This window comes from Hetaerina americana, unplaced genomic scaffold (assembly GCF_022747635.1).
Source record: "Hetaerina americana unplaced genomic scaffold, ioHetAmer1.1.p SCAF_100, whole genome shotgun sequence".
In the NCBI taxonomy this organism is placed as follows: Eukaryota; Metazoa; Arthropoda; class Insecta; order Odonata; family Calopterygidae; genus Hetaerina; species Hetaerina americana.
The window spans coordinates 664,406-687,338 of NW_027286071.1; the positions used below are offsets into that span (position 1 = coordinate 664,406).

General features: G+C 35.6%; 1 protein-coding gene across 2 annotated transcripts; it reads right to left on the reverse strand.

Annotated features, from left to right (window-relative positions):
* Positions 1 to 847: 847 nt before the first annotated feature.
* On the reverse strand, positions 848 to 21,564 carry LOC139700430 (NADPH-dependent diflavin oxidoreductase 1). Of its 2 annotated transcripts, none has more exons than XM_071599027.1 (8): positions 21,420 to 21,564; positions 20,911 to 21,342; positions 20,629 to 20,791; positions 13,417 to 13,617; positions 5,754 to 6,065; positions 5,034 to 5,198; positions 4,427 to 4,653; positions 848 to 1,109 (listed from the first exon to the last, which is right to left on the reverse strand). In XM_071599027.1, exons 1-8 carry the CDS (start codon positions 21,503 to 21,505, stop codon positions 896 to 898), a joined length of 1,800 nt encoding a protein of 599 aa, XP_071455128.1. In that variant the 5' UTR covers positions 21,506 to 21,564; the 3' UTR covers positions 848 to 895. The 2 variants fall into 2 exon arrangements, with proteins under 2 accessions (XP_071455128.1, XP_071455129.1); XM_071599028.1 differs by having other exon boundaries at positions 20,911 to 21,329; positions 21,420 to 21,550.
* Between the last annotated feature and the right edge of the window lie 1,369 nt (positions 21,565 to 22,933).

Below are 22,933 nucleotides of genomic sequence, written 5' to 3' on the forward strand. Positions count from 1 at the left end.
TACCCAAAGAAATTATGTGTAGAACAATTTCTACAAATAAAAAATCCTTTCTCCACTATGCTTACAAAATCTCACTGTGTGCAGTTGAAACAATCGAATTACAAGAACTCAATAAACAATATTTTAAGATATCACTTGACCAAAAAAAAACTAATTCAAAAATGCCAAAATTAATAAGAAATTTATAATGAAAACATGTTGACTAGTTTCTGAAGAAAATAACCACTATGTCTGCAAAGTTACATATGATATTCCTCAAACCATGTACCTCGTAGTGATACTGCCACACCTTCGGCATGATAAAAAAAGTCTTACTCCTACAAATGAAATGGCACATCATCTTGGTTGCCTTGTAATGATTAGAAGAACACGATGATGAAATCATGAAGAGTTTTGAACTTTTTAACGTGGATTGATTGGATCAGGAAGGATTACAACTATACCTGTGGAAAATAGCTTGAACTACTTCTCTTCTAAAGCCTAGATCATCCAGGATCCTACCGTGACTTTAACTTGATATCCACGCATTAGTCATAGCCACATAGAGCTATCTTAATATAATGGGAATATATCCCATTCCTTTACCCTGAGTACAATTCCATATTCAGAGATGAACCAATTCAAAAGTTCTATGCCACCCATGTTGTAGCTGTATTCGCTATTTCACAAGGGTATATATATACAGATTTTTCATTACTATACACAAACTTTTCAAAGATAATTCAAATATTATGTTCCTCGTTAGAATCCTTCACAATGTGAGCCACTAAAAACACTATTTATTTTAATTATTCCATTCTATCAATGTAGGAAGAAAATCTTACCATTGATTTTCAGCTTTGTAAATCATTTATTAGCCTATTATATACAATTTTACACCATAAATTACACATGGTCATGACCATGTTTCTGTTTGAAGACGCCCCTGGACTTCAAGCATATTTATAAATTTTTCTTGATCATCCTTTATTTGCAGTGCTTCAAGCATAGCTTCCTTTACTTGAGATGGCATAGATTTTGCATTTCCTGCCACCATGAATACTCCTTTTCTCTCCAACATAAGATTTTGGAGTAAATTACGTTGCTCCTTTATCAAATGCTGGACATACCTGTAATACATAAAATATGAGGGTACCATTGATTTTGTTTAACTTTAAAAAAATATGTATTTGATATGGTAACGACCTTTCTCTCATTTGCATGTTGTACTATAATTACTTTCTGCATGATCAATCAAAAAATTAAAGTCTTAATGATGAAAAAAAAATAAAATGCAATTAAATTTTTATAATAAATGAGCTGGTTAAATCTATTCTGATAAAAGAATGCTACCATATATGTGTGGAATAAAAATTTGAGGTGTTTAGAATAATTCTATTCACCCTATAACAACTTCCTCTTGATACCACCTCCGTTAACTTTTTCTGTGTACTTTGAATCTCCCCTATCAACTTAATCTATGCTATGAAAGCCAAGTACCATGCAATGATTTGGTATAAGGCATGTTGCAAAGGGAGATATTGGTATAATAAGCATCATCCTATGTACATGCACTAGATAAGGCAGTTAGGAATAATAGTGATGCACTCTAAAAGTGATAAATGATGAGAGCAATGAACAAAGGGAATCCTGTAATTGCTGGTGATCTCAGCTGCAACTCTGCTGGGTTGAACGTCACAGACAGTCAGCAACATAGTAAAGTTACATGCCAAAGCAGACAAGGAGAATATGATGGATCAAATAGACAGGCACAATATTTCCTTTATTACAATGATTATGATGAATGGAAAGAAATAGACTTTAGTGATGCCCATGAATAACAACTAATTTTTGGGTGATTGAGGTTGCAGCTTCTAAGAAATTGAGGTCAAAAGGAATGGAGCGGTAGAAAAGACTTATGTATGGATAAGGAGATAGTTATAGTGTGAATACTGCTATAGTACTTATAATATCAGGAGTTGTGAGACAAGCGTTATAGTGATGCCAATGCTACTAACTAGCAAGGCTTCAGGGAGGCAGTGGTGGCCAGTAAAAATTGATGCCAGTGTGCCAGCCAGTTGAGGGAGTCATGTGTAAGCTTTGTATGCATCATATCAAGGTGAATGCTATTGAGTATGATTTGGGGAAATGCACAACTATGATAATTCACAGACACCAAATGCCAGAAAAGAACCCCCAATCCTTCCTTCCTTCCATTTACCCACTGCACCTGGTTGGAGTATATCACCCAAAAGAAAAAAAATATCTAAAAATATTTATATGGAGTCAGAGAGAAGCAATCTTTTCATCAATATGCAAACTGGACCTACAGGTTTGAAAACCCAGCAAAAACTATGCAGTAAAAGTATGCATGCTTAATTTTGTAAGAAAATATTGCAAAATACTACATTATTTTACATCAACAAAAAGTAATCAATGTACTATGTATCACTCAATCCAATAAACATATTGATTGCTCTTGATATATCACATGTGATATCATGACACTCCCCTATACACGAGATCTGTCCAATAAATACGCTAACAGGTACAATCTGGCAGCCATGACGTGGACTATAGCTCCGCCCACTAGCGGTGCTAGTTGCCTGATACCCAATGAGCCACCTATGCTTAGCGGTTCGTCAAGCTGAGCGTATGGTACCAGTTATGTTAATTTCTCTTGTCCTTATTTTTATTGTTTGTCGAAATTGGAAATTGACAAAATCACAGAGTAATGAATCAACATCAAGTTATTTGGTGAAGTGCGAGAAAGTTATCAAGAAATTACTGAAATATTGACAGCTATTTGCAGTGATAATGCTCCGAAGAAAGCATCCATTTTCAATGGATTAAGCATTTTAAAGATGTCCGACAAGATGCCATGGATGATGCAAGGCCGGGACGACCTTCAACCACCTGTGTTGAGGACAACATTGATCGTGTGCAGTCCCTTGTCCTAATTGATCTTCGAAAAACTGTCCAAATGATAGCTGATGAACTGAATTTAGGAAAATCAACAGTGCACACAATTTTAACTGAACATGATGGATGGATCCTTCACCATGACAATGCACCTGCGCATTCCGCATTGTTTGTTTGCCACTTTCCGAAAAAAATTCAATCACCATCCTTGATCAACCTCATTATTCGTCAGATCTCGTCCCCGGTGACTTTTTCCTATTCTCAAAATGCAAAAATGTGATGAGGGGACATCACTGGGAAGATGTGGACACTGGGAAGATGTGAAGCAAGAAACGACAAGAAAACTAACAAGCATAACTTCCGAGGACTTCCAAAGGGGCTTTAAACTGTTGAAAACACGATGGAATAAATGCATAGCAACGGATGGAGAGTCCTTGAAAGGGACAAAATCGATGTACACTAAATTTTGCAAAATAAAGTTTTCATGGCTTCAGTTCGCGTATTTATTGGACAGACCTCGTATTTAAAAAGAAAGTCCTTTCACACTTTATACTTGAAGAGAACAACACTAATGTAGATATCACATTTATCAAGTCTTCCAAGTTTCATTGCCATTTTTTAAAAGAAAGCTAATCCTGGAAAGTAATGCCAACCACAGTTGATTTGAATTTGGGATGGCAAGTTGTAATACATTTATGTTTGGTAATGTATACATGTGAATTAATGATGATATTTGTGGTCATACATCACTATTGAATGGTAATAAATTACTTTTATCATTGTTCTTCATCAAGGCCGACAGATACAAAAATCAAGTTTTCCTCAACATTCCAGTTGGCCCCAAGCCAAGCACATGGTCCTTAGCCATTCAGTTTGCACGACAATTTTTAGTACGACTATTCCTCTCAAGACTTTTGCTATGTAGAATTACCCTGGACTGAAGATGGAAGCAATATTTTGCATTTAATATATGCTACATGCCTATTGTGTTTCTTATTTAATATCATGTATACTAAAATTTGAAAAATACAACTTTGTAAGTTCCACTAAGTTCGACAAAACCGGTTGTTTTAAATACAATTCAGTGGAACTAACAAAGTTTTGTTTTCCAATTTCATTATGAGGTCTCATAAAGTTGACCCAAGTACCATAGAATTCATTTGGCATAATTTAAAAGCCTGTGTATCACCTGATGTTACATACTTGGTTGCTATGAAATTAACTTCCTACTAAAGTTATAGGAAATATTTTCAATGGCTAGTATTATTACTTTAAATTCAGAACGATACAGAACTATGAAATCATTAAAAACCACAAAGGTAGATGGAGGAAACCCTTGTGTTACATTAATACATTATTGTTCTTAGATTGGAGGCTTATTTCATTAAGTTCAAAGTATTACCAGTAGTGCTCAAGCTATAAACTCTTACAAGACATTTACTTTCTATTTGATAAGTAAAATTTCCTTCCAGAAACTTACGAAAACCTCTCCTTTAGTAAACAAATGTCACTCAAGTAAACTTACACTTTGTCTGGTTGATCACGAGAGAAGGCACAGAAGAAGGTGAGTTTCTTACTTCCACTCAAATTATCCCACTCATCTCCACACAAAAAATCACCAGAACTGTTTCTACAGCCAAAGAAAAGAACCAATGAGTCAGCAGATGCTTTTTCTAAGGCCACCTGCTCTGAAATGAAGCTGCGAAATGGAGCTACTCCGGTTCCAGGCCCAACCATTACCATAGGTATAGTCTGAAAATAAATACAGTTGCAACAATTACTACTCTCCTTCAATTGACTTGATAAATAATTGTAACCTGTAAAAACAGACAGTAAGAACATAATTTCACTCAAATACATGCCTTACTGTACTTTTTAATTATAGGAATAAAGAATCTTGTCTTGTTTCAAGATATAGGAGACCAAAACAGACAGAGATGAGGATATTTATTTTCAGGAAGATGAGATAAAAGTTAGTTCAAATTTTAACTGAGACATTTTTGAATCAACTCAAAACACTTAGTAACAAAATGCTCACAGAAATATGAAAGGTACAGATGCTATGAGCTCATTATTAGATAGATAATATTAGTGAAAATAATGGATGATGAATATATAAAGACAAATCTCACGGATTCACTGGGGAAACGAAGAGATCCTTTCCTGATCCAAATAGGAATTTTTTCACCTGGAACTGTTCTTGCCAACCAGTTAGAGCACAGGCCAAGTCTAGGAGCGACTATCTTTGTCTTATAATTAACAACAGCAACAAGTAAATGGATTTCTCCAGGGTGCGCCTGTGAAAAAATATATCCAATCAGGTTTAACCAACAAATGCAGGTACATAATATGAACTGAATCAACATCAAATATGAATTAAACTTAATGCTTAGCATAATTTATTTTGACCATCTGCATGAGAAATATTATAAACTCCCAAATATCAGGATAGGCCTAAATGAGTAAAAGATGAAGAGGTGCTTCAATTCATATAACATAGAAAACGAGATGATGCTCAGAAATTAAAAAACTAAGTTTTTTTAAAATAAAATTAATCAACAAAGAGAAACAAATATAGTTTGCCTTTATACTAAAAAACTGCAATAATTTCCTCCAACTTAGTACTTCTCTCAGCTGATATGATACAGGTGCGTCTCGTAATTATATCTGCTTAACTGATTCTTTCACTTGCAAGATTGCTGGGTTTTTACTGTCAAAATAAACTTCTTCTCCCATCTTAGATAATTTGAATTGTACTTAAAAAATTATAAGTGTGATTTTACAACTATTTGTACATATTTACCCCTAGTTTAGCATATGAATGATTTAAACAAATACCTAAACAATCTTACTTTAGATGAAGATGCAATGGAAAATGCACGAGGCCGTATTGGTCTCAGGACATCAAATATTTGATCCAATGTTAGTGCTGCAGCAGTGAATGGAAAATCTGACAATACTTCAACCATTGTTCGTCTCAGGCGACAAACATACGACAAATACTCCTCCTGTCCTTCTGTTGATGACAGCTCTTCTAACTTTTCCTTTTCAAGTTCATTGGGTGAGAACGTTGACATTAGAGCTAATGTCTGTCTCCCAGGCTGCCGCGAAAGGTCCCATACTTTTTCGGCACACTCCCTCACTGTGACTCCACCTCCACCACCCTAGACAAAGAAACATACGGCATAATATATCCAAAGTGTTTCAGCCTTTAACATGGTATTAAAAATTAGTGCTGCCAAAGTAAAACTTTTAAAGAACACGAAAACTGTTTATTAATATTAATATTAGTATTAGTCTATTATATTAGAGAAGGTTTATGATAGACACTAAACTTTACTGTACTCAGCTAAGTCTTCCTGACTAACATGTTAAAAAATATCCATAAATCCCTCACTAAATATTACAATAAATCATCCTTCAGCTTTGCATACTTTCCACCTACTTTAATTCAATCCAAAACTCTTATTCATTTCCTCCCTCCACCTCACTTTCCCAGAATTTTCCCCTCTGTTGATGCCCTCAGTATCTCACTGGCTCTCTGTCTTTTCTTTTAATTTCCAAACTACTTCAGTCACATTAACAAATTTAAAGAAAACTTTCTCTAGACATAATAAATGAGCACCACTCACCCAAAAGGAAAACTATAAATTGCTGTGATGCTTTGTGAGAGAAGGAATTTCATGGCATTGACCAACCATAACCTCTCAACTAGAATATCACTCTCTGTATCAAGGTATGCAGGAATGTTACTTCCTTAATTCCTGCTCCCACAACCCATCACAGCAATTTATAGTTTTCCTTTTGGATAGTGGTGATAATTTACTACTGCCATCAGGGGATTTTCTTTAAACTTGTTAATTTACGAGGCTGCAGAGCTCAAGTTTCCTAGATTTAACTTTACTCAACTTCTCCTAAAAAACTACCTACACAGCTGAACTGCTTTACCTGTTCCAGTTTATGTTCCCCAACCTTGATTTTTATAAGAAAAAATGTAAAAATACCAGATTCATTGGCATTTTATGGGCCTTCAACTTTATAATAAACTCCCAGCTGAGATTAACACTCGAAAAAGTGTGGCTGCATTTAAAGTCAATCTGCTTTGGTTCTCAAAATTAAAAATGTTTTATCCAATTGCTGAATTTCTTAATAACGCCTGATATGTGTTTTGTACCCATTGTATATATTTTGTTACTTTAACCTGACAAGTCCTACATCAAGGGTAACAGTTGTAGCCACTTGACCGCTGGACAAATAAAATGTATTATTATTATTATTTCTCAAAATGTAAAAGTGAAATGGACCTCATTGGAAATTTCAATTAGAAAAGTTAAAATACAATTAAAAAAAATATAATGCAACATTACCAACTCCATGGTAGTTTAACCCGTAATTATTTTCTCGGGTGGAATTAAAATAATTAATTACTATAATGGCATTAATCTAAATTAAAAACTTAATAATACCGGCAAATGTAAAATTGATAGATTAACAAATTTTTTCATCCAAAGATTTTTTTCTTCCCTTCATATTCCATGAATCCTGAGTAGAATTCAAATGACATTTTTTCAATAATTAGAACATTTTTAAGGGTTTTATCTTTCGTTTTTAAAGAGAAGACTAGTCTTTATACATAGCATAGAAAGGGAAGTTAACCCTAAAAAAACGATTTGAAAGTTTAAAATCATTCTTGGTGGGAGAAAGATGACAATACAATTATACAATTTCATAAAACTCAACTGAAATTTAGTTAGGCCAACAAAAACTATTTGCTGCATGCATATGGGTTTAGTTACAATGAAATAAACCCATATGTAAAAATTTTTAAGCATGTATTTTTTACCTATAATGCAAAAATTAAGGCAAACACAGCTACATTAAAAATGATATCTTGCCACATAAAAATAAATTATTGCTATCCAATATCCGTGGTTTTTTTTTGGCGTCAATATCCAAAGACTGAAATGTAGGCAGAAGCAATTAGTCAGACTAAGAACTTGGACAATTAGGTTTATGATAAGTGAGATGGAAGGATAGTGGAGAACACTGGAGTGAAAGAGTAATATACAGCAGATGGGACAAGAGCCAACTAAGGGTTGCAATAAAATTGAATAAAAAGGTAGGAAGAAGCATAGCCAATAAAGAGCAAGCAATGGATAGAAAACTTCTACTAGAGATAAGTAGAACCAACGAACCTGGTCGTTGTCAAGATATACATACCACCAAGCAATCATAAGGAGGAAGAAATTAATAGGGTAGAGATCACTCAGAGGACATAATCGCATGTGTTCCAGCCGGGGAACATTTGATATTTATGGGGGATTGGAATGTGACGGTAGGTGAAAGAAGAGATGGTGATGAGGTGGGGGACTACAGTTTAGGTACAAGGAATGACCGCGGGGAGAAAGCAATTAAGTTCTGCAGGAGACAGGGGTTAGTCATCACTAACAATTGGTTTAGACACCACAAATAGAGCAAAGGAAGTGAAGTGGAAGGCAGTGCTAGGATATGGAAAGTTTGCAGAGGAAGGGTGAAATTAGTGCACTATACAAGAAGTTTAAAACACCATTGGGAAGTAAGAAGGGAAGATCTGTGTTAACTGTTATAACTGTGTGTGTGTGTGTTAACTGTAAGCGAGATTACTCGGGTAAGATAATAATTGAAACAGAAAAGATTCAAGAGATATGGAAGGAATACATAGAAGATCTGTATAGTAAAGAACTTAGACCAACAATGTTAGACATAGAAGAGGAACATGACGTCGAGGAAGAGAGCTTAGGTCCAGGCATTCTTGATGATGAGATAGAAAGGGCATTAAGGGAGATGAAACTAAATAAGGCTGTGGGGGTGGATAACATTCCAACTACTGAAATGTTTAGGAAAATGTGACAGGAACAATCCATATAGACTAATTAGTTGCATCTATGGGGAAGGAATCTGGCTGGAAGACTTTGTGAGATCAGTGTTAGTTCCTATTCCGAAAAAGGTAAAGGCTACATCATGTGAGGACCACAGAATAATAAGTTTGATTTCACATGCAGCTGAAGTTGTTCTCAGGATTACCAACAAAAGGATAGAGAGTAGGGCAAATGATTAAGTAAAAGATCATCAGTTTGGGTTCAGGAAGGGGAGGGGCACACACGATAATGAGAGCACTAATCGAGAGGAATATGGAATACCATCAGGATTTATTTGCCTGTTTCGTAGATTTTGAAAAGGCATTCGATAGAGTAAATTAGGAAAAACTAAAGAATATATTGCAGAAAATAGGAATAGATTGAAGGAATAGGAGAATAATCCACAACCTATACATATATATATCAGACTGCTCAGATGAGAGTGGGGGACCAAGAGTCTGAATGGGCAGTGTTAGGAACGTTAGGAAGGAGTGAGGCAGGGTTTTTCATTATCACCTGTGCTGCTCAATGTGTATACGGAGGAAATAATCAAAGAGGCATGGGATGAACTCAGGATAGGAATGAAAGTCAGCAAGGATTTCATAAAATCAGCTAGGTTTCCTGATGATCAAACTTTAGTTTGCCAGTCAGCCAGGGGATTGCAAGCATTGCTGACAACACTGGAAATTCGGTGCGATAGATATTTGATGAGAATCAATAATAATAAAACAAAGGCTACGCAGTTTTCCAGCAAAAGAAAAAGGCTAAGTTAAATGTTGTAATTGAAGGGCAAAAACTAGAGCAGGTGGAACAGTTTACATATCTCAGAAGTGTTTTGGACCAAAATATTCAAAGTAGTAGGGACATAAGGAGAATAATTGCATTAGGCAAAGATGCTTTCACAAGAAGAAGGGAATTAATGAGAGGGGCGTTGAGCAAGATATTAAGAAAAGGCTCATCAAAACTTGGATATGGGATATAGTCAAGTATGGCCCTGAAACATGGTCACTGAAGCAGAATGATAGGCATAGATTTGGAGGCTTTTGAAATGTGGGGGTGAAGAAGGATGGAGAAGGTGAAAAGGACAGAGAGGAAAACAAATGAGGAAGTGCTAGGTATGGTGGGGGCGGAGAGGGAATTGTTGGGAGAAATCATAGGAAGGCAGGAAAAATGGATGAAAAGTATATTGATCGGCAGTGGGATGTTGAAGACTGATTGAGGGAAGAATGTTAGGCAAACGAGGAAGGGATTGGAATAAGATGGGGATGTTGGATGGGTGAACCTAACATTTCAAAACATCAAACTCTACCACTTCGTTGTAGAGTAGGATGTTGTATATTGTTAGGAGAAACAAAATATTTATTCGGTAGTTAGGTTATCCAAAACGTACCTTAACAGGTAGAGTACCTAATAAAAAAATAATGTAGAAAGGAAAACTTTAGCCATAACATTTCCAATTGATGGACTTAACTACAAAGACATTCACAATTGAAAATAAATGTCTATTCCACATAGGATATAAAAGAAATGAATTAATATCATTGCATTTGCATAGATTAGTGATAAGAAAGCAACTACATTATTTATCTATACTTAGAACTTTAAAAAGTTGATTCACATAGTAGAGCCATGATATCATGAGAATGTAATGCAATATACATGTACTGAGCCAGTTTGAAGAAACTAATATATTTTTATGTATAGTTTGAAAATATAGCAACTGAAAGAGAAAGATAATGCAATGCCTCACTACTTGGACCCACATCTAATATATACACTATGAGCTTGAGTGCAATACGATGGAAGCCCCTAACACTTGAAGACTCAAACTTATATTGAACCTATTACAAATGTATCACTTCAACAGGTTCAATTGCATCCTTGAGGATACTCAAACTATGCCATCATCCACAGCTCAGGTAATTGCAACAAAATAATCTTTGAGCATAGACTTTCAAAAGTTTGATTCCTTTTCTCTGCTCCCAATTCATGATCACATCACACACAGTCTGAAACACTAACAAAACTAATCTATCTCCTCTTTATAGATGTATAGATCTTTTTCTTTGAAAGAGGTTAATGCAAGTTTCATGGTAATTATTTACATAAATCTTCCCAAAATAAATGGTGTAATTTTTTGTCAGTTCATTCGAAAATTAGTTATATCTACTAGTGGTACATACAATACGAAATTGGCATTGATAAGAAATAAACCATGAAATAGTTTTGCTGGAGAGGCATTTTCAAAATGCTTTCCATAAACATTTACTTCAATGGATACTGTAATGCCTAACAACATGTACTCTCATTAAGCTCTTTTATGGAAATTAGTTTTAATTAGACCAAGATTTCAAAGTTATCCAATATTTTAAGATGATGGAAAGATTCAATCACCCATGCCTGGTTCATAAAGTATTTTCTGGTCCAAATTGCATGGGAGTACTGCAGAGAGTACAAAATACATATAAAAATAATAACAGTTTGTTCTTAATTTATTTATCAATAGGTCAATTGACCATAGAAATAAGAAAAGTAAATGAGCAATTGAAAGAATGACACCTGTTATACATTGGTTGATTATTTACAGTAACTTACTGTGAGATATGTTAAATTATGAGTAATCATAAAATTTTTATTCCCATAATTTATTGTGCAAACATTTCATTTTATGATATATTGTTAGCTTATTGTGTAATGCATATGCAGTTCAATTTTCAATGATTTGATTTCAGTTTTGCATTGGTGGCCACAATTGCAAGTTGAAACATCTACAGTTCAACAACTTCAACCAGGCAGTTAGCATGAGATGAGCATTATGTTGCATTTAAGTTTCTCCTTTGCATGACAAACCATTAGCTGAAGGTCTTGGAGAGCTTGTTTTCCTCTGTAGCACAGCTAGAAGATGACTTACAATGTCTACAGAAGGGAGACCATCAATTTCAAAGGAAGGTGGAAATGCAGCTCAAATCACTATTAAAGAAGTAAGCACTTTTATTTTATTACTTATTTAACATTTAAGTCATTTAATCCACCTAGGCAGGAATGGAACTCGCAATCTCTTGGTTGGCAGGCAAAATCATTACCCCAGTACCTCTGGGGTCAGCATTACATTTACAAAACACAAGCATAGCATATGACATAACACATTGCATGAGGATTAACATTGCTGCTGCCATTTTGAAAAAATATAACTAAATAATGTCAAGAAATATAATCAGAATAAAAAATATTAAAAATTTTAACAGAAAATATGCAAAAGAGATGCGTTTGTGCTCCGCGACACCCGAGACTGCTAATGCCAAAACAACAGGACATTCATGTGAAGATTAGTTCAAAGCTGAACTTGAGACTGCAGACAGATAAGGAATTTCTTTTGAAGGCTATCACTGATTACAAGTCAAACAAAGTTCTGTTTGGAGGTCACTGAAAACACCACATTTTTGATGGTCATATCATTTTTTTTTATAATCAAGAAATAGTGTGTCAGCATGTTGTACCAGCACACATAACTGTAAACAGAGAGTAGTATTGGAAATTCTCAAGAGTCCATAATGATTGCAAAAGAGCAGGTTGGATGCTTTACTGCAATAATGCATATATAATGCATGGCCATACATTGAAAATGCTGTTGCTGAATACTTTGCAAAAATCAGTGTGAATTATGTTCCTCATTCCCCCTTTAGTCCAGACCTAGCTCCATATGATTTTTTTTCCTGTTCCCAAATGTGTAGAAATACCTTTATGGAAAGCACTTTCCATCATTAGAAGCAGTGGTGAAGACTGTCGAGGCAATTTTGAAGAAATTACTCCCATATTATGCCTTCCATCGTGCCTTCATAGACCATAAAAAAGGTGGGACAAATGCATTGTTTTCAATGGGGACTACCTTGACAAGAACCATTAACATTTGGAGAATGAGTGAAGAGATGTTGTAACAAAAATTTTGAAAAATCTTTATTGAATTTCTTTATTCTTATACATGTGTCTAGGAATAGATGCATTTTATGCAAATCATGCAACTCATACTCAATAATAAAATGCTACTCAGTGAACTCAATATGTGAGATCAAATGTGCAAAGATTCACTATCAATGGATTAATTGTGAATACTCCCTAAAATGATTAATACAAAGTATATAACGGTATGTTCTACTTCTTGGTTTGCCCAGGATACTGTGAACTTTTTTCAGATTTAAGTGTGTTTAGGTGACCTTTCCTAAAATGCTCACATTTTATTTATACATTCCAGGGTTTTAACATGAGATCTAATGCAGTAAGGTGATTTCAAAGGATAAAAATACTGAAATTTATTTATTAATAACCAATTATAATTATTATCTTACATTTATAGTTGTAATGATTGATTTACTGAAAATCGATCTATTTATATCTATCATACATGCAAAAAAAATGAGAAATTTCTCCACCTTCCCATTGAAACCTGGTACTTGGAGGTGCACAGATAACTCTGGCATTTCTAGTAAGGAACAACAATAAAATGTAATTCCATTACAGCATTTACTGCTTTGATTGTAAAGTACTGCATCTTACAATTTGTTGAAGTGCAATATAGTTAATTGTTTAAAATTAGTTGAATAAGTAAAGAATGAGTAGGTACCTGAGATACTGGCCTAAATTTAGAAGATGGTGAAGTAACATCTGGGTCATTGGGATAGAGGCAGATTCTTTGGTCTGGATTGAAAGAAGTCACCTCAAAGAATTTCTTCACATTTTCAGCTAGATTACTGGGGCAAACTGTAAGGACATCTCCAGGAGAATATTCCAGGGAGCCAGTAGAGAATTTCAGTAGCCTTACATCCTGCAATAATTGATTTGGAATAAAGTTACATGTTACACATTTCATTTTGTGAAATTCCATTCTCAAAAAAATGAAATATATACATGTGGTAAAACATTTTAGAACTTCTTGATACATTGGCATAAAATAAAGAGCATTTCTATATGATAGACAATACTGAATCATTTATATTTTAGAAGCGATTTGAAAATTTGAAACTTGTTTAAAAAAATAGCAGTACATATATGTAGGAGAGAATGCAAGTTGCTTGACCTAATATTTTCATGGTGTAAAATATATTTTTGCATGCTCAATAGAGAGACTACAAACATTAAAATGGGATTTTCAATTCAATATGTAAATGATTCTGAAAGAACTTGTCAAAATAAGGGATATATATACATTGACATAATTTATTCATTTCACATCAATCCGAAAATAGCACTTTGGCCTTTACATCAGACTTTTAACAATGATATAACATTATAAACAATTACAAACAGCCAAGCCCTAGATTAAGAAAAATCCACCTGGGCAGGAATCGAACCCGCGACCATTAGATGTTCTTTCCCTGTTTAACTTAAATGTAACTACTGACAAACCCACCAGGGTCAGCTCTACTTCTGCATCGGCCATTGATAATATTTTTACAAATATTGATTATCGACTCGTGAAAACCGAGGTTATAATATCCCATATCTCTGACCACTATCCATTACTCTCCACATTCTGCATTAATGCCTCTGACAAGGTTACAACAAGCTACAGGAGAAAGTTCTCTGATGAGAATGTAAATGCTTTCTGCAATTTGCTTATGTGTCATGATTGGACCAATGTTTACTCCATGAGCTCCTTTGAAGATGGTTTTAATTGTTTTTACTCAACATATTTATCCTATTTTGATTTTTGTTTTCCTGTATTACCCGTTAAAATTAAAAATTCGTCTTTGTCTAAGGGCAGAAAGTCATGGGTCACTGATGAAATCCAGTATGCATCCAGAGTCATGAAAAACATGGCTCTCCATTACAAAAACAGATCGATGCCTATAGAACCTCTCGAATATAAGGCAATGAGAAAGAATTACAAATGTCTTCTCCGTAATGCAAAAAGAACTTTTAATGATCGTAGAATATTTAATGCTGGAAATAGATCAAAAGAAATATGGAAAATTATCAAGGAGTCAAAATTTCGTGTATCATTAACCCCCAATCTCAGGTTACTGGACTCTCAAGGTAACGAACTTGAGGACAGTTCTGCTATTGCCATGGCTTTTAATGACATTTTCACTTCTCACCAGTCACCCAACGTGACTAAACAAAGCTTTCATAGACAAACATCAAGCCAATGTAATTCCCTATTTCTCCGCCCATGCTCTGACATTGAATTAACTAATATCTTAAACAAAATGGGAAATAAGTACACCTCTGGTCCAGATGGCATTCCTTTTATCATCATTAAAAAATCCTTTGATGTCATTAAACCCCCTCTATTATTCTTAGTCAATGAATCTCTTAGGCTTGGTCAGTTTCCATCATCTCTTAAAAGCACCAAAGTCATCCCCCTTTATAAAGGTAAAGGAAATAAACAGCACATGAGTTCTTATCGTCCAATATCTATACTCAATCAATTCAGTAAAATTTTTGAATTAGTGTTTTATTCTCAATTAATATCGTACCTGGAATCGCACAAACTGCTATCAACCTACCAGCATGGATTTAGAAAATCCATGTCTACTACCACTGCTACCTACCATTGTATAAACAAAATATTGTCTGACCTAGACAATAAACTGGAATCTCTTGTTTTATTATTTGATTTCTCCAAGGCCTTTGATTGTGTCAATCACCATATGTTATTGCTGAAACTTCAAGAATCTGGCATAAGAGGTACTCCATATAATTGGATTAAATCTTATCTAAACAACAGACAACAGAGTGTAAGTGTTACGAAAGATGGAATATCCCATGTATCGCCTGCAAAAACAATATCCTGCGGGGTTCCCCAGGGATCTGTTCTTGGCCCAGTGTTTTTTCTCATATACATAAATGACCTCCCAAGGATGCTTAATTCTGTACCTAATACACTTCCCCTCCTGTATGCCGATGACACAAATGTCTTAGTGTCTGCCTCTTCAACCAACGGCCTCGTATCAAGTGCTAACAATATTATCCACCTTTTGCAAGAGTGGTGTGATCGTAATTTTCTTCATATTAATAAGGAAAAAACAAATTTAATATACTTTGTAAATAAAAATAAGCCTATGACAGATATTTCCGTCTCTTTTGACAATGTGATTATTCCAAGGAGTGATAATGCCTCCTTCCTTGGTGTTACCCTGGATAGTAGACTAAACTGGGAAAGCCATATTTCTAGATTACGCCGAAAACTCTGTTCCGCGTGCTATTTGGTACGTTCTATCAGGCAAACTGTAAATAATGAAGTGCTTATGTCTATCTATTATGGTGAGTTTTATGCCCACGTAATTTTTAGTATTCTTTTTTGGGGCCCATTACCCTGTGCTCATGTTGTATTTAAAATCCAAAAGAGGATACTAAGAATAATGTGCAATGAACCCCTCAGAGCTCCATGTCGCCCCCTATTCAAAAAACTTTGTATTCTCCCTCTTCCCTGTGTGTACATGCTAAGTGCTATTGTTTATGCTAAACGCCATATCTCATTATATACCACTAACAATAGTATTCACAATCATTATACCAGGACCTGCAGTCATCTACATGTGAACTTCATCAGAACTTGCAAGTCTACTTTTTCCCCCCATAACATGGGACTCTTATTATATAATAACCTTCCTCTGGTTATCAAGAGCATAGAAAAAATGTCAACCTTTAAATTCAAAGTGAGGGAATTTTTCATGCGACACTTATTCTACACTATTGATGAGTTTCTGAATATGTAACAATGTATTGTATTTTATGTTAAGATCTTTGACGTGCCGTATATCTTGGAACATGAATGTACCCAGATCCTCAGGCAAATAAATAAATAAATAAATAAATAAATAGACCTCTGGGTTGGCAGGCAAGGCTGTTACCCTGCCGCCTCCGGGACCAGCAAGAAAAATACACAAAAACACAATTCTGATCCTTCATAATACTAAAATGGATACTCAGATGTGTTATTAATTAATTGTATGTAACTCTGCCAAAAATATATGGGTGCACTCTGATTCTTGCTCCATGTGCATTCATGTGCTTTAATACTTCTCCGATTCTCAAGTCAAAGCACTCCTGATGCAACCCCACAACAAGTATGCACCTTTCCACTAATCACACCATGTGCTCCAACCCAGAGTGATTAATGTATGTACCAAATGCTCCAAAGCAAGGAAGCAGAAATGGAATTGCAATCTGATGTGTTGATACTTCAAAATACTTGAAGCAGGTATTGGGATGGACACTTTGTCAACATGAAATTCATTGAGTTTACTATTAACCATAATCACATACCTATTTATTTATCCTTTAAACATGAACAAAAGTAAAACAAAAATACCATGCAAACCACTTCAATAGCAATATATGTATTTTCATCATTGATATTCTAAGGTATAAGGTAGTTTTTGAATGAACACAGATTACAAGGACAGAAAACACAGAATACAAGGCCATATGTTTCATTAAAACCTTTCTTCTATTCCCCATACTTTCTTCTTCCCTTCATTCCATCCAACATCCCTATCCTATTCCTGCCCCTTCTTGTTTGCCTAATATTCTCCCCTCACTAACAGTCTTCAACATCCATTGGCCAGTCACACTTGCTCTGTAGCCACCATTCATTTCTCATATAGATCTCCGGCGACACTCTCCTATCCTCTCTCACCATGCCTAGCACTTCCTCATTTGTTTTCCTTTCTTCCACTTCACCTTTTCAATCCTTCTCCACATTCACATTTTAAAAAAGTGTAGTGCATGCCAACCTTCTTCCTTCAATTACTATATTAATGTGCTGTACAAATTCATGCTCCATATCATAGTTTCAACGAGTCTTTTACTATAATCCTTGCTATCAATTACTTCTTCCTTGTGAAATGCAATCCTACTACTAGGACAAAAAAATTCCAAGATATGGAAACTGTTCTACCTGCTGCAGTTTATGAACTCCTGTTTATTAACTTAACTTTCCTATTTCCTGAAAACTGCAAAACCTCTGTTTTGTTAGTTTTATTCACATCCCATACCTATTGCACTAACTTTCCAATTTCCCAGCAGTAAGCCTTCGGCAGACTGACAAACTTAAGCTTGATCATCAGCAAACCTAACTGATTTCATGAATTCCACTATAACTTCCATTCCTATCTCCAGTTCCTTCCCATGCCTCTTTTAATATTTCCTCTGAATATATGTTAAAAAGTAAATGTCATAATGGAAACCCATGTATTATCCATCTTCCAAAACACAATCTATTCCAACTCCATCCACCAGTTGCACCTGAGCAGTCTGAGACATTTACAGGTCAGGAATACGTAAGTCTCCTATCCCTCCAATCTGGTCTTATTTTCTGCAATTCATTCTATTATGGCTTCTTAAATCTGAGCTTGAAATTGATATAGTCTAACAGATATCTTTCTTGATCCCTGCATGTTTTCCATGAATATATACACCTATTGTGATTAATTAAAAATTGTCAATTTTCCACAAAATAAGATTTATTAAGACCAGTTTCAATGTAACTATATCATAATCAGGTTCTTTGCCACGGGACACTCTCTCATCGGCAGTTTGTAATGCTTCTTTGTGCATTGAGACCATGCACCCAGTCAGTGTCCAAGGGGAAAAGCCCTGATCTCACCCTCTTTCTCCACGGACCTAGGAGTAGGGTGCCACACCGTGGTACACACCCCCAATAAGAATCCCCCACCGACCAGCTACGACATTGTCTCTGGACTTCGCACCTAGTTACTTCATCTCCTTCACCCCCTTCCCCTGCCCCACTCACATAATTACCCATGCTGCCTTCCACCTTTCCTCCCTCTTCCACTCTTTTCCACTACCCTCCCCTTACTTGCTATTTTTATATAATATACTGGACTCTTAAGTGATGACTGTTACCTAATGATGATGTGGTTACATTGAAACCGGTCGTAATAAATCTTATTTCGTGAAAAATTGTCAATTTTTAATTAATCATGATATTCCACCGTATCACGCCTGAAATGTCTCTTTTTACCTATTGTGATGTTTAAACCATGCGTTCACCATGATTATACCCTGTCTACGGCAGCTCATTTGGTTTCCCCCATGGTCATTCCTTGTTCCTCAACTGTAGTCTCTTCTTCAATAGCATCTCTACCAGTTCCCCAACCCTATCTATCAGTGGCAGTCCCCATTTTAACATTTCTCTCCAGGAACACTTGCAATTTTGTCCTCTCACTAATCTTTAACCTTATTCACTTCTTCCTCCATATGAATGAACGCTTGATGGCATGTAGTCCTTAACAATGACAAAATTCATTGCTTCAACTTTTACCTCTACAAGTAATATTCTATCAGTTGCTTCCTCTATGCCTACTACACTTCTTCCTACTTTTTGGTTAAATATCATTTCCATCCCTTGCTGGCTCTCTTCCCTCCTGTTGCACATTACTCTGTAACTATCACTCCAGTTTTCCCCGCTATCCTTCCATTTAACCTTGCCCAGCTTCCTATTTTCATCTTCTCCAATTTTCCTGTTCAAGATCTAGGAAACTTGAGCTCAACGGCCTCCTTAAATAACAAATTTAAGGAAAACTCCAATAGCCATATAAATGTTTATGGCTATAGGAGTTTTCCTTTAATTTGCTATCCACTTCAAAGAATTTTGTGAAATGACAACCACAGAAGCCTTGCATCTCCTGCTGCAGGGCACGAGATATGGCCTAGTGGGCCAAGTCCCATAGTTGCCAGGACTCATTCTTAGATCTATGTCCATTCTTACCTATGTCCATCATTTTTGCATGGGATAATTTATTTATGTGGTTTCCCAGGGCCTTCTTCAATAGCAGTTTCAATGCGACAACAAAACTCAAACCCCACTGGCGCTAGACACATTTGCAGCTGCCTGACTGAGTAACAGAAACTGTAACAATCAGACATGGGTGACTGCCATTGGGAATTAAAGTTGCTTACAATATTACCGGAGATCACAAGAATGTGCAAGCCTTTCCATGACACAACGGTTGTGAATACCCCCAAATGGGATGATTAATGATTGAAATCCAAGAGATCAAAAGAAACAAAGTCAAAATATGCACATGTAATATTTCTCAATGATCAAAAGATCATTATGTCTGGTAGAAGCACGGTGAAGTTATAATACTGCTCTAAAAACTGTTGATTATCTGGAAAGGAGATTAAGTCATGTAGAAAAAACAAGAAGACAAACCTGGAATTCAGAAGAGTTAAAATGACGGCAAAATGAATGAAATGAAAGCAAGTTGTGACAAATTTGAACTAATGCACATTCCCAAACATATCAAAATGCCATGACTATCCATACTTATAGTGCAGTCAAAATCAATACAGTTCAGAAATATTTTTAAATGACAAAAATAACTGGAATATGACCCATATTTTTACATCATTACGTACCCCTGACTAGTCCTATATTTTTCATCCATTGAAAGTGACAGGACTATTTAAGATATTATTATTACATCAACTATAATCCAGTGACTACTGCATATTTCAGGCATTGTATTGCAGCTACGCACATTTGCCGTTTTTCGACTCTCCATTATAGTTTTTACGTCATTCTTTCAAATATTTATGATTCTGTTAATTTTAGCTAACCCAAAGTTTCCATTTTCATATCCAAGTTCACCACAATGAATATTGTGAAAGAGTAAACGCGCACAAAACTAAATTACCAAAATTAGCAAACCAAGCATTACAATGTTAAAACAAATTAGGAATCCAAATAAATCCAATGAAATTAATACAATTTATATCATACTACCTAACCAAAAAACTGCTTTCAAAGAGAATTTTCCCTTTGGTAGAAAATATCTAACAATATCTTTAAGCAATTACTAACCTGGAAATGATCTTTTGAAGTAATTCTAATGTTTTCCTTAACTACAGCAATGACTGGATGCTCCTTAGACCACCCTCTCAGTTCTGGGTCTTCAATCCCTTCTTTTTCGGCGGAAGGTGTGCTTTCCGATAATTCAGCATCCTGAACTACAACAGCTCTATATCTGTAATTAATATTTAAAAATTTTAGGACCACTTAAATCTGTTTGTTGCTGCAGCATCTAACCATGCACTTGCATACGAATTAGCGGGTACATTGTGTAATTTGGGGAAAAATAGCTACCTAGTCAGAAGATGTTCAGCAGACTCCGAATTAACTTCACTAGAAATCTTGTGATTAATACAGATGCTAGAAATCAGATTGTTTTCCCATGGATCTATTACCGCATCCGGTCCTAAATCGTGTTGATCATCTGCTAAACCTACGGGGAGTAATGGAGTACCACCCAGCTGAGTAAGTCGGCGATAAAGGCGCTTAGCTACAAAATTGAATTTAGCGTACGACGAATCGCCTAGGCCTAGAACGGCAAAACTGAGATTTGACAAAGAATGTGTAGGAAGGTTTTTCCTCAGTAAAAATTTCCAAAAGTTTTTCATATTGTCCGGTTCTTCTCCCTGGCCAGTAGTTGAACATACAAAAATCACAAGTTTTTCATTGATCAAGTTTATCACTTTGTAATCATCCATAGCTTTCACAGGGCCCTGAAAATGTAAACTAAAAATTTCATGTTAATGAAGTCCCAGCTGATAGTAAACTTTTGAATCTCTAATTGCGTTATGAATAACAATTACCATTTCATTTTTTTCCATAACCTTTCTGCGACTTCTTCGGCAGTACCAGTTTGGCTGCCATACAGGACTAAAAACTTTTTATCCATTTATAAATATAATTACAGAACTCCAAAAAAATCTCCTTATCACTTTCAAAAATTTTAAAATTCGCATTTCGTCACTCGATTGTTTTATTCTAGAATTTATACCGGTAGTATGAAAATTATATTACGCAAATGTACGGCATCCTCATTCAAAGTTTGTTCGAATCAAAATTTAGGGTATACAATATGCTTTAATAATAGAACTTCTCGTATAGCTAGTTGACAGGTTCATCCATGCACCTCTTCTGGGATAGGAAAATCTCTGTTCCCATAGATTTCCAGGCCGAAATCATATGCGGGCTCGTATACTCAACCTTCAAAAGCTAGTGAATAGTCCTCAAGTGTATGGTGAAGACAGATGCCACGATGGAAATACATAAGGAAAACTAGATGGCTTCAGATGTCACATATTGGAGGCGATTCATAAAATTGAATCACTTCATTTTTCCCATTAAAATGTTTTTATTCCATATTTATCATAGCAAATTCATCAACATCTCAATAAATGTTTAATCATTAAACAGAAGATTTTGGCTTCTATAATATATTTAACATCGTAGGTTATGTATGTACCACAAATCCTCCCATAGACTACATGCTTGACGTGGTGGAAGGGCTTGTGCGTTCTGTTGACCCCTACAGCTATGCTGGCGGGAGTAATAATAATTGCTCCTAGTAGGGTCACCCATGCCATATAGGTCAAAGGTTAGGAGCCAGACGAAAGGTAGTTATCGCAGCGTCTGTCCCTCAATTAGGCGTCTGACGCCAGTGGGGCGGCCATTGAAAGATGGTGTCGCGTTGAAAATACTATTGAGGAAGGCAACGAGAAACCACCTCAATTATCATACCCAAGAACATAATGAAAAATAGAGAATAAGAGTCCTGGCTACTACAGGACCTAACCCAATAGGCCGTGGGTAGTGCCCGGCAGCGAGGGAGACAAGGCTTCCGCAGTTGTCATCTCATGAAACCCTTGCAAAGGAAAACTAAAGCAGCAAAACAGAAGTAGAAGATCAAATTAGTAAGAATAGGAACTTGAAATGTTAGGGCGATGTTGAGGACAGGAAAATTAGAGAATATTACGTGAGATATGGCAAGAGGAAATAAAGATATTTGGTTTATGTGAGGTGGAAGGATAGTGGGGATTCCTGGAATCATAGCTATAGAATAATAAAAGCGGTGGGGATGAGAGACAACGAGGGGTTGTCATAATATTGATTAAAGAAGTAGGAAGAAGCGTAGTCAACATAGAACAAGCAACGGATAGAATATTACTTTTAGAAATAAAAGCAGAACCGATGACTGTTGAGGTATACTACCAAGCAATCATAAGGGACGTAGATGAAGATAGCTTAGGTCCAGACATACTCGATGATGAGATAGAAAGGGCATTAAGAGAGATGAACCCAAATAAGGCCGTGGGGGTGGATA

Coding starts and splice junctions, on each gene's coding strand:
- LOC139700430 (XM_071599027.1), bottom strand. CDS start 21,505: ATGGATAAAAAGTTTTTAGTCCTGTATGGCAGCCAAACTGGTACTGCC. Junction 20,792..20,910: donor GCTGAACATCTTCTGACTAG/GTAGCTATTTTT, acceptor TATTAATTACAG/ATATAGAGCTGTTGTAGTTC. Junction 13,618..20,628: donor CTTCAAAAGATCATTTCCAG/GTTAGTAATTGC, acceptor CAATTATTGCAG/GATGTAAGGCTACTGAAATT.